This window comes from Pithys albifrons, chromosome 11 (genome assembly GCF_047495875.1).
Source record: "Pithys albifrons albifrons isolate INPA30051 chromosome 11, PitAlb_v1, whole genome shotgun sequence".
NCBI classification, from domain to species: domain Eukaryota; kingdom Metazoa; phylum Chordata; class Aves; order Passeriformes; family Thamnophilidae; genus Pithys; species Pithys albifrons.
This window is the reverse complement of record NC_092468.1, coordinates 22312897-22326082: the sequence shown is the minus strand read 5'-3', so window position 1 is coordinate 22326082 and position 13186 is coordinate 22312897. Positions and strand designations below refer to the sequence as shown.

At 46.0% G+C, this 13186-nt stretch overlaps 1 protein-coding gene across 4 annotated transcripts in view; it reads right to left on the bottom strand.

Annotated features, from left to right (window-relative positions):
* TNIK (TRAF2 and NCK interacting kinase) overlaps positions 1-13186 on the bottom strand; it is a 153640-nt gene that overhangs the window by 62737 nt on the left and 77717 nt on the right. For all 4 annotated transcript variants that reach the window (XM_071566604.1, XM_071566606.1, XM_071566605.1 and 1 more), the window contains exons 3-4: positions 11557-11613; positions 6690-6815 (exon numbers count right to left, since the gene is read on the bottom strand). In XM_071566604.1, coding sequence (XP_071422705.1) covers positions 6690-6815; positions 11557-11613 — 183 coding nt within the window. The remainder of the gene's footprint in view (positions 1-6689; positions 6816-11556; positions 11614-13186) is intronic.

The window sequence follows — 13186 nt, the reverse complement described above, 5'->3', positions numbered from 1 at the left end:
CTCCAACCTTAGAAACCAGGTGTGCTTTTCAAATTAATTATTTTTTAACCAGGTGATCTATTTTGATCATCTTTTTGAGCAGTAAACCTCCATTGAGGGGAAGGTTGCCATGCAGCTTCAGGCTTCTCAGGAGCTGGGTCTGACTGCTCAGGTTGGTTCAAACAAGACTGATCACCACCAATCGCACCACTTCCCAAGTGTCAGAATATCAAATATTGAAGTAAAATGACCTAACTCAGCCCAAACTTAATCTTGTCATCGAGCAACTGTGAAATAATAGTGTTATAAATATAGCACAGGATGTGAGTCTGCCTCCCAGGGACATGACGAATCCCCAGGGCATGCAGGAGCCACCACTGTGCTTCAGAAAGTGAGCATAGCCTCCTGCAAGACCTGTGCAATGTTGCTCTCAGATGTGAAACCATGTTTTCCAATTAGATCTACATCCTACTAAAAGATATTCCCTTGCAAGTGGTGCCTTGCCAGATTCTTTGATGTGCATGTTTAAAGTTTCTTGTCACATGAAGCTTACATGGCATTTAACATTCACCAAGCAAGTGACATCACTTTATTAAAAGCACAGGCCAAGAGAAGAAGAAAAACTGCAGAAGGGTTACTCCTGACCAAATTGCACAAATGCAGTGATTTAAGATTATCATAAATTACAATGATCATAAAATTCAGACACAGCACTGCCAAAACCCACCAGGTTAAGTAAAATACTTGAGTAGATTATACCTTACTTGTCTTTGACCATGCTCCTATCTTCAGTTTTGATGCTAAGTTTCTTTTCTCTTCCTGAACTGACATCTGAAAAACTCCTGGTATGTCCCTGCTGTGTCAGGAAACTGGCTTCAAGAAATGGATGAGTGACTGGCCAAAGTCTGCTCCATGCAAAGGCAAAGAATATGCCTACAGCTCTTCCACCCCAGCAGGATCCAAGTCATCCAGATGGGTCACTGGGACACAGCCTAAGTCATGGGCATCAATTTATCAACACTCTATGGGTATATTTAATCTGAAACCCAACGATCTTACAGGAGAAAAAGAAATGTGAACAGAAATTCCAGCTGATTTTAAGGCAGAGCTTAATATACTCAGGAAAAGCTTCAAATGACACTTGGATACTCGTGGCTCTAGGTGAGTGCTTTGCCCTCACAGACTTGCATCATTACCGGTCTTCTTAAGGGATGAAGTCATGATGGAGTAAGACAATAAACTGCAAAAGCAGATTGAATTTTTATTAACCATAATTAAAATTATCATCAAGATGGGCTAAAGGTAAGATCATCTTCCAAAATTTAATTTGCAAGGCCATTTATTGAGGAAGTATTTTTAAATACAGTTCATTTAGCATTTACTTAGCTCTTCATACCAGAGTGACAGCAAACTTCATAAGCAAGGCAAATTCAGAAGCTGCAGCTGTGTCCTGCTTTTTCATGATTTTTTGCTTTAAAGAGCCTTTGCAGCTTGCAATCAGCCACCACTGTCCCCAGTTTGGGAATGGCCATTAAGACCTCTGCTCCTGTCACTGCTGTGTGTTACCTAGAAAGGCTCAAACCTGAGTATGTCCAGCATAGCAACCCCAAATCAGTTGATGAACTACTCCAGCTTGTCCAGAGGAATATTCCAAAATTAAACAAATTCTCTATTCCACAATCAAATCCTTCTATGTTCCTATTCCTCAGCCCAGGCACAATTTGACTTCCTTCAAGTAACAGAAAATAAGCACACAACACCCAGAGGCTAAATGCTGCTGGAAATCATTCCTTCTGCTCTGTGTGGAAACAGAACCCAGGTGCAACATGGTCATGTATGGCCAGGCAACCACAACTTCATATGCCACCCCACAGCCTGGCTCCTGTGTAGAAGGGTCCCTCATCACACCCATCATGGCATCTGGAGCCAGCAGCAGAGCAATAAAACACAGACCTTCACTTGGTGGATCAGCAGAAAAGCTGATGTCCATTTCTGAAACAGGTAACTAGCAACGAAAAACACTCTGCTCAAGATAAACCCAAGTTTTAATTGCTTGTGTTGGTGCTGGTGTGGGAGCAGGTTGTCACACTGCAACAGCACACCTGGGTTGGGAGCAGTGGGGCCAGTGCTGCTCCGCTCTCCCCTCTCCAACAGCAGCATCCAACTGCTCTCACACGAGTCACTCAATAAATGACTTGCCTGGCTTTACCCTGACTGCACTTCCCTGCACATCGAGGCCAGCCAAGCACTCCATGTTCCTTGGGGAGGCAGCAGGCAGCTGTTGCCACGGGTCCTGAGCAGGCTGAAAGCTTTGGGTTAGGGATAGTAGCAAAATGAGCTGGGCTCGCAGTCTTGCATTGTTTACAGCATTGACACTGCTTTGAAGAGGAGTGAGAATGAAACAGTGTTGGATTACTCTGCCAGACAGCAGCAGAAAGCTGCTCTGCTAACCCCAGGCCCTCGATCAGGAGCCAGAGGAGCATTTCCAATTCCTCCTCACTCTCCTGGGACTGCAGGGCTTGGAGGGACTAGAGAGATACAGCTCAACTGAAAACCAACTCCTCTCACACGTTTCATGATCTAATTTCTGTGATGCAAAGTATCACAACTGCTCAAAAATATTTTTCAGCGTATATAAGCAGATTAAGAAAAGCAATCCTCATTGGACCTGCACAGGTGCAACCCAGTGCTCTGACAGCTCGTGCTCCATTTTCCATGGAGCCTTGCTGCCCTTGTTTTTCAGTCTCCATATCCAGACTCTGTTCACATCCCCCTGCTGCAATTCAGTGGGTCCCTACAACTCCATACCATGAAAAAGCACATTGCAACTATGCAGTGAAAGTCCTGAGTATTGCACAATGGCAGCGCTGCTACCCTAACTGAGGGGCTGTTCCCTCCCTAATCATACTAACTCCTTTTTCCCCACCCATATTGCCCCAGATTATCTGCTTCAGAGGACACCCCGGAGGCCACCCCATGGTGCTTGCCACGTGCAGGTATGTGGCAACCTGCCTATTAGCAATTTGTCCCCCTTGGTGACAGATGTGGCTGCAGGCATAGGGAGGGTTGCCATGGCAGCCCATCCATCACAGCCAGCACCACTGGGACCATGCCAGCAGGCCCTGTCCGGGGTGGGCTCTGCCCTGGACTGCTGCCAGCCACTGTTCAACTCCCATTTTCTGCACACCCCCTTCTGCCTGCTGCCCATGCCTGGCAGGGCTTCTCCAACCATGGTCTCAGTGCCCCGTGGATGGCAAGGGCAGATGACAAGTGTCCAGCTGAGTGGCACCTCCGTGGCCCTGTGCACAGTGTGTTACTGCACGGGGATCAAGCAGAGTGCCTGCAGCTTTCAGCAGTCCTCTGGGCATGGGTCCTTCAGGATGGACGGTCACCTCCCCAATCCAGTTCACACTTCCTAATGATTTGCCCCATCTCTCACCACTCAAAAAACCGCCAGCCTAAAACATCTCTAAACAACACAGCATACCAGGCTACGCACAGCCTGGTATCCCATAGCTTAGATCTCAGATGAGCAAGGGGACTTTAATGAGTTTAACTCTAAGAAGCAGCAGTTTACTGACTAACTGGGTCCTCACATTCCCTGGGAATTTCCCCAGTTTCTGCAGCGCACCCTCACTCTGTCCCCTTGCTCCAGAGGCATCCCCAGGCAGGACCCCCTTGTTTCAGATGGGCATAATCCCCCTTGAAGGTTCACAGCACACCAGAAAACAGCATGTTACCCAATACAGGAATAAACCTAACTTCTATTTTTTAATTTATTTTAAAATGTTCCATAAAAGTTGTCCCTATGACTTTTACTTCCTTTTTTTCCCCCCCTAATGTATCAGATGTGGGATGCATCTGCTAAAATATTCTTCCACCCAGCTCTTTAATTTCAGGAAAATGGGATTCTTAAGTAAGCTCCTCTTCCAGGGCAAGTGGCTGCTGTGGAGAGGAGCAGTAGCATCGACAGACCTGCTCAGCAGAAGCGATGACAATACTTCATGTTGGAAGCCTGCCACGTTTCCAAGAGATCTTAATCTCCACTGAAAGAGTTCCCTATTTTTTATTTCCGTATCAGCCTCCTGGATGTCGATAAAAAGAATTACTTGGGCATTATCAGAAACCGTTTTATTTCAACAAAGGGCCAATGAAAAATAAACAAGCCTTTATCTGTGCAGCAGGACTGATAGAGTTCAAGGGAGTCCTAATTCAATCAGATCCCAAAATAACAGCTATTCAACACAGCAGCACCAGTACACCTCTTCTCCAAGGCTGGGGGGCCTTTCCCTGGAATACCTCCACCACACCCAGCACTGGGTATAGACTTAAAAAGCACCCTCACACCCCCGTCCAAGAAAAGGAGCTTTTGCACACAAATTTTTTTTTACTAACCCATGAGAACATAAAATTAAGAGGAGAGGCAGTGGTCTGAAAGGGAATTTACATCATCTAGTCTGTCTTTCCCAGGGAGCAAGAACAAGCATCACAGATGGCTGATGAAAACCTCCCCTTGCGCAACTGGGTGACCCGCTGGGGAAAACCCAGGTTCCCCTCCAGACTTGGGCACCTGAAGGTGATACAGCATGTACAGTCTCCTCTGCTGTGTTATGATGATGGGGATTGATGAAAGAATCACAGAATCATAGAATCTCCTGAGTTGGAAGGGATCCACAAGGATTATCAGGTACAACTTCAGGCCCTGCACAGGAAAACCCCAAGAATCCCAACATGTGCCTGAGAGCATTGTCCAAACACTCCTTGAGCTGTCAGGCCTGGTGCTGTGACCACTGCCCTGGGGAGCCTGTTCCAGTGCCCAACCACTTTCTGGGTGAAAAATCTTTTCCTAATATCCAACTTAAATCTTCCCTGAGATAGCTCCAGGCCATTACTCTTAATGCCATGCCTCTTAATCCAAGTAGTTCTCTACTAAGCTTTTCTTTTGGAATTTTGGGCTGTTCTGCGTAGGCAATTTAAAAAAACATTATTCTATTAACACTTGTGCATGCCAAGATCCCTTTGTACTGGAGCTGGAGTAAAATAAAAAAAAAACCAAACCAAACTCCCTTCTCTGGTCAGAGCACACAAGCCCCAGACTCAAGCACTATAAAGGCTGGGAGGGCTTCTCTCATTACTGAGGACTTTGGCACACAGATGGTGGGGGTTCCCCCCCAGGCACTCCTGCAGCACAAGGAAAAATGTTATGGGCTGTTTTAAATTTTTTTTCTTTTTTAAAAACATTATTATAAACCAGCTAAAGCCAAATGTAATTTCATGGAATGAAAAAGCATTTCTCAGCCTGAGCTTTCTCATCGCTGGGTCCCAGGGCACCTGCAAAGAATGTGTTCCCACCAAAAATAACCCGAAAACCCAAGAAAGAAAAGCCCCTGAAGCCCAAGCTCCTAAGTCTTCCCAATAAATCATTGCATCAGAAAGTCTCGGGGAACAAAATGGCACAGAAATCCATCAATTCCACTTTTGTCCCAGTAGGAATGTCCTCTGAACCCCTCCAGTTCCCACTGGATGCTCTGACACGTGGATGCAGGGGCAAACAGCTGAAGTCACTGAGTGTTTTGCTAAGATAAAGCCTATATTGTACAGAAACTACAGGAAAGAGCACGGAGCTGCTCTTCAGCATCTCCATGGTCTCCCAGATGAACCATGGCTATTTGTTACCTCTGAAAAATAACGCTTCAGCAATCCTGCTCAGGCACAGAAAAGCTTTGAAACCACCCATAGGTAACGCAGAACTGACTGGATTTACAAGACTGTGAGGAAACAAAGACTATTTAGACCATAGGACAACATCCAGGTCGTTGTATTTAGGGTAACTCCAACACAGCCTTCTCATCAACACTGCCCCAAGGAAAGCAGGGTCCCAAACTGCTGCCCATGGGCACTGCAGGCTGCTGCTCCAGAGATTCCAACCAGCCCAGCCAAGCTCAGAACACAGCACAGTAACTTTAATTAATTTTCATTCCTGGGAAGCTCCAATCTGCAGTGCCACTGCCCTGCAAGCATCAGCTGCCAGCAATGGGTGGGCTCCAACGCTCTGGCTCTCTCTGGAGATAGACGGTGGATTTAAACTCTATCCTCCATGGCCTGGGAATGCTGAATTAATAATTGTGAAGCCACTGACAAGGGAAGCAGCAAGAAGAGGCAGCCAAGGATTTATAGAGACACAAAGCAGCTTTTGCTGCCCTTCAGCAACATGAGGCATCTTCACTGAGATGACTGAACAGCCACAGACCTCCCTGCCCTCCCCTCACCATCCCCCTCCTCTTTATTTGCCTGCACTGGCTCTGTGAAACACGAAGCACAAGAGGCAGCACTGGGAAGAGGCAGAAATCACGTGCACTCAGCACCACCCCAGCCTTCGTCTTCCCAGCGATGCTCCAGGCTCCTTCCAACTGTTTTTTTTGATGCATTTAGTTTCACAGGATGGAATAATTTTCAACTGAATATTGTAACAAAGATAATCCTAATGACACCTCAGAATAAAAAGGGTTTTATCATCAGTCTGCAAAGGTTTTTATGACGAAATGGAGAGGCATTTTGCAGTGCAGCAAGAGCCTTTTCAAAGCCATGCCTTCAAAAAAGAGGGATGGAAAACAAGGCTTTTTGTGCAAGACAGGTGTTGTTAGGTGGACAACACGAAGTAAATAATTTCTGTCAAATTCGAGTTATTTTAAGAAAAGAAAGCAACTTACCCAGAGCTGATCATCCATTCCTGGTGGGTTCTTTTTAATAAAAGCACCATAATAAGTAGCAATATTTCGGTGGTGAGAATACTTCTTCAGCATGTTAATTTCTTGTTTGATCTCTTCCTCTTCATCCTGGGATGAGGTGAAAAGAAAAGAAAAACAAAACCAGAGGCATTAAGAGACTGCATTTCACAGGTTCCCAGTTCTCTTTGTACGTGGGTGAACTTCCAAGCACCCCATTCCTGAATGACTTTCTCAAGCTTCTTTGCCCCATTTTTTAGAGACACTTTTTGCAGCAATGCCCTGACAGCCTGAGAGCTGGACTAGACAGTAATGGGTTGCTGCTTGAGCCAAAAGCTAAGGAGAGAATACATGCTTTGCCACATACCCTGTCACACTTCTGAACTCTGAACTGGATAGATCTTCAGGCAGTGTGGAAATCAGGTTATTTCCTAAGAGTTCAGATCAGGTCATCTCCAGAACAGGATTCCAAGAGGATCCCCTGAACAGGGCAGCAGTCCTCTCACATGGGCCAGCCACCCACCATGCCTGTGTGCTGCTCCAAACTTTACAGCGGGGAGAGCCCCAGGACGTCCCAAAAGCTGGATATCTGAAGGTGTAAGAACCCACTGAGGGGCTGGGCAGGCAAAGCAATGTCTTGCTGGGAATCAAACCCTCACCTGGAGATGTGTTCTCCATCTAGAGGTGCACCAGTGCCAGACTTGGACATCACAGCCAAATTGCATGTTTTCAGTGGTTTTTAGGCACTCCTCCATCTTTTTAAACAAATCTCTTTACAATTCATATAGTAATTAACATCAGTCTTGTGTTGCTCTGAGGCTCAACCATACCTGCGTTACCCCAGTGATGAATCAGCACACACTCCCAGACCCAGCAGAGCCCCAAGACAAGGGTTTTCCAGGAACCACTGGCAGAAGTGCTCCTGTGCTGTGCATCCCAGCCCTCTGGCACACTGCTCCTGCTCACCCTGGAAGCAGCACAAGCCCTTTGGGGACACCAAGTGTTGCTGGTGGTGAGGTGGCACCACGCAGGGAGCAGGCAGGTGCTGCCTCTCCCCAAACTCTGTCAGACTAACTCGGTCCTGGTGACAAGTACCATTTCCATGGACTCTCACAGCCCCTCTCCATCCTGTCTGCAAAGCAGCAATAGCTGAAGCAGCTGAGGCAGAGGAGCCACACCAATACCTGTTTGGATGTTCCACCTCTTTGCTCTCAAGACCATCAAACATGCCCTGGTTTTATTTTAGGCTGACCGAATTCCAGCCTGTTGCAGTTCCATAGGCAGCAGTTAAGAACCTTGATGTCAATGAGCTTTATTGTAAAGGGCAGAAGGGGTGTTTGTCCTTTACACTCCTTTATTCCCTTCGCGTCCCTCACCTGCTTCATCCTGACCTCAGATTTACAAATGGCAAAGCTCAAGACACCCTATGAAACAGCACAGCTCCTCGAGGAGCGATGCCCCCTGACCAGGTGTCACATAACTCGGACAGAAACACATCTTTCTTCCCAAAACACCACAGAAAGCGATTTAGTGGCTACACTCTTCTAAAAGGATTCAGGGAAGAGCAACGAGGACAAGGATGGGAGGAACAAAAGCAAAAAGTTCATGGGTGGAGCTTGTATAAACAACCTCCAGGTTTATTTTCAGTAAGAACACAGAGGGTATAAGCACCAAAGAGGATAAGGAATGGGCCCAAATGTTACAAGGAAAATCTGGGGACTATTCTGAAAGACCTGCATCACCTCTCTTCTTCAAGAAGTCAACACAATTTTGCTTGTTTTCATTCGTCCAGGAAACCAGGGGATAGAACACATAGTTTATCAGGCCATAGAGGTGTTTTTTTAATTGAAGCCCTTTGCAACAACAGAAAAAAGCAGCTGGATGCTCAGCAGTGCTGGGAGCATGGAGCAGCACTCAGTGTAAAATCCCACCAGTTCTCTGAGCACCACCAGCCAGCTCTTCAATCAGCCCCCACCTCACACCTGGCTCTTTACGAAAAATGGGAGACAAGCCACAGGGACACTTGGTCTAAGATTTTATCTTGAGTCCATTTTTAAGTTGAAGTACTCAAAATGAGGGGAAAAAACCTCCTCCAGAGCATCAGAACTGTGGATGGCAACTGAGGGCACATCTGCATGGCCATGCTTGGGGTCTCCAGCCCAGCCTCCTGCTCCAGGCAGGGCTACTGCCAGCAATCATCACCAGCAAATCCAGCCAGGGAGGGAAGAAAATTGAATTATCACAGTGAGATGCTGCACCTATTACAATCCCAAACCCAACAAACCCCACAGGCCAGGCTTTGCTGCCATGCTTTGCCTCCATCGATCGATTCTTTTACATCCATCGCTGGAAGTAGGTCATGCAGCACACAGCAGAACCAGCCCCTGGAAAATTAATCCAAACTCTTAATTCAGAGATAGTGGCTGCCCAAACTGATGAAGTGCTGTAATTTGAGGGCCTCTATACTGCAATCTTCCCTAAGAGATAATTAGCAAAACGGAAATGAGTTAAAGAAAGCATCGTTGTCAGAAGCCTGCAGGGGTTTAGTGCAAGGCACGTGGTCAGGATGAGACACTGGCTGGGAGCTCACTGAGAACACAGAATGGTTTGGGTTAAAAATGACCTTAAAGAACAACTAGTTCCAACCCCCTTGCCACAGACAGGGACACTTTTCACTAGACCAGGTTGCTCAGAGCTCCATCCAATACAGGCTTTACACTCCAAAAGCTGCAGATGGCTATGGCTGGGATGACCACAATAGTTCTGTTCTCTGCTGACTTCTGAAAGACACATTGTCATCAGGGACATCCTGGAAAAACAGGTGGGATGGAAGGCCTGGATCAAATGAAGCAGCAGCAGCACTGAAACTGTTGTGTGTCAGGAGGAGGTGAAGAGCAGAGTTTGGGCTTTCACCAGCAGCCTTTGCACTGAGCCTGGACCAGGTGCCAAGCACAGCTGTCAGCACAATGAAGGGACCAGCTCCAGAAATTGTTCCAGAAGCAATTCTCCAGGGGTTGGAGAACATGGCTCTAGATCTGACTTCAGTACCAAAAGCTGTGAAGCACAGTAGTTCCTTACCACAGCACAGGTTTCCACCTTCTTCACCGTGGTCACTGCCCATCCTGCCCAAGCCTGGTCCTGCTCTGAACTAGAGTCTCCACCGGCTAAAAGCAGCCCGGGGGAATATAGTTAAATACCAAAACCCCCACTCCATGCTAAAAGTCTGATTTACTATGTTGGACATTCAGATATGAGGCCCAGCTTTGCAAACTAAAGTTTTAGATCAGGGACATCTACATAATGATGTGGATAAAATTATTATTGGGCAGGATCAGATTCTAGGTACTTTTCATCAGTATCTTTCCTTGAAAGTGATGATATTTTAAAACAACTGAATTAAGTGTGGATTCAAATTTAAGCCCATGTTTGGCCTCAGAGTATTATTTTCATTTCTCAGCTTAAATTCATTGTAACATCAGGCTTCATCCCATAGGAATTTTCCTGCTATTTATGCCATGAGTTTATGTTTGGTGAGTCTGCCTATTCCCTCAGAGTCTGCTTCCCACGGGAATGAGATAAATGGCACTTGTAGATACTGCAAGTAAACAGGCACAAATCTCATTCACATTTACAGACTCGTTTCCACACAGCATTTCACCTGTTAGCACCAAAAATAACCCGGATGAAGGTCCCACAGATATTAATACCACACCATAACATCCAAGGTATTTCAAAACATACTCTCAAGGCCAGCTGACTGTTTTCACAGCAAGTCTTTCTGCATGTGCTGAGCTCCCGACAGCTAATTAAAAACACTAATTCAAAAATTAAGGTGGGGAGATTGTGTTCAAAATTTTGAAATGTATTATTCCAGTACAAAGAAAAAGACCAAACACAACAAAATACATTCTTGCCCTCAAGCCTGACATTGTTTCTGTAGGCAGGAACTTTGGGAAATATAGCACTGCACTCAGAAAAAAAATCATTCAAGAAAAAGCACCCTCCTAAATGCATCTGTTCAGGTTTTTAGGGATCACAGTGACTCCACTCTATTTTTCTTCTGTGGCCACAGGGAAATGATGAAACCATTCTTTCCTCTAGATTCTGTTATTCATTTAATAATTTGTAAATTCTTGTTTCTCTTAATCTGACACACTCTTTGAAACAGACACATTTATGAGACCAGGGTAGGAGGTTTTTTTTCTTCTTTATCAGTGGAATACACAGGAATTATTTAACTTGCCTAGTAAAGTTATTCATAACAATACTTGCACAGTTTTGGTGAACAAAAGGCTCTTCTGTGAAAAACAGGGACACAGAGAAACTAAAATGTATTTATGAATACACAATCCTGTTGCTACTTTTGACAAGAGCACGACTTCAAACTGACAAAGAAAAGGGTTAGACTGGGAATAAGGAGTGAATTCTTCCCTAAGAGGATAGTGGTGCACATTACCCAGAGGAGCTGTGGCTGCCCCATCCCTGGAAGTGTTCAAGGCCAGCCTGGACAGGGCTCTGAGCAACCTGGTCTAGTGCAAGTGTCCCTGTCCATGGCAAGGGGTTGGGAATTGTGTGGTCTTTAAGGTCCCTGTGATTTACTTCAGGATTTAAAAGAGCCATTTCTGGAAATGAATGTTGTTTTGTTTCAGTATGAAGTTACCTATCTCCAAAACTCTTATGGATTTATTTTTCTCTCACACATTCATTAAAACCAAGACCTCTTGTGACATTCACATGTCACATTAAGACAAAGGGGACACTATTCTTCCACCAATTCCCACATGTTATCACACCCCATCCCCTTTCCCCTCATGCCTGTAATTCAAGGATGGAGAAGGTGGAGGATACTCACCCCGGTGACGTCCATAACCTTAATAGCAGCAAGCTGTCCTGTTTTAACATGACGACCCTGCAAAAGAAAAAGAAGTTTGTTTGGTTTTGCTCAGTGGCAATATTTCCTTGCAGTGAACAACACCCTTAAACAATCTCCTTGTCCTGGCAGCATCTGCATCTTTTTTTTTTCTTTTTCAAGAGCATCTTCCCAGCAGCCATGATGGGAAAGCAATTCCCTCTCCTTCCTTCTGCCATTACAATTAATTAGTACAGGGCCTTCAGTGCTGTATTTTTCTGGCAAACAAGTGCTGGAAATATTCTTTAAAGCTCAGCCATGCAAAAAAACCCAGCTCGGGGCCTCTGCTCAGCACAGAGCATGACTGGGCTGGAAATGGGCTGCAGGAGCTGTGATGATGGGAATGTGGTGGCACTGCCTTTGGTCTAGTCGTGTCCCTGCCCCAGCTCTCATGAACCTGGGGACACACCAGGGACTCCTGGTCTGCAGGGCACCATATGCACTCTGACCAATAATTCATTTATTTTGGGAAAGTCCTAGTTAACAGGCTAGACAGGTTTTTTAAATCTGGTCTGCTTCTAGGCTGTGGAGGTGACCCCATCCTCAGTGCTGGCACAAGAAGGGAATGTGCATGTAGAGGAGATGCTGAAGAACCAGTAGAGGAACTGAAGCCCTGGACACATGCACTGCAATGAACTGCTTGTTGCACAGTGCTCAACTACATTAATCCTAATGGAAAAATGCCTGGAAGCAATATGGAAAATATAAAAGAGCCCTAACTATTGATGTGGTCTTAAAACCAACACAACTGCTATCAAGCAAGGCAATTCCCAGACCTTCCTCCTCTCCTGAGCAATGGATCACCCAACATCCTATCAAAATTGCTCGTATTAAATCAGACACACACTCCTTTTGAGGGCAAGTGCTCTGATTCCAAACCAGGAGGTCTGAGGAAAAGAGCCTTCTCCTCCAGTAAAGCCAGTAAATGCTGATCCTGGCAGGAGAGCTGGGAGGCCAAGGGAAGCATCCCTATTTCCCAGCCACTCCTCACTATGGAAGCAGCCCAAGGCGCCTTTGTGTGAGATATGGCATGGAGGACACAGAGGGAACGGCAGCTCCTGCCCTGCAGCTTTGATAATTAACGCTCCAAGGACACAATGAAGAGCAGAGGTGAAGAGGGGTCAAGCTGCAGCACGGCAAAACCAGGGCAAAATAGGAGCTCTTCCTAAATTGCAAGCTCCTCTTGCCCTCCCCACCAGTGGGTGTGCTGATGAACTGGGGTTTGTACACAGGTGTCCCAGCCCTCCTGCAGGCTGGGGATGGTCTTCCACACCGTCTCACCTCCAGCAAAGACTTCAAATTACCAGACACAGGAACCTCTCCCAGTCCCTCAGGTTTCCAGGCACGGCACTGGGAAGCAAACCCACGCGCCGGCTGCGGAGCAAGGCGGCATCATCCTCTCCAAATTTATGACTTCACCAGGAAGCCAATTCACCCACCAGGGCTCCTTGCTCATTTATTAACACAATTTATATGTCCTGAGCAACCACATGTTCTAACAACGGAAAAAGAGCTTTATTTAAAATATGTGCAACATAAAAAGCAATAAAATCAAGTGCAGTCCAGCAGCACA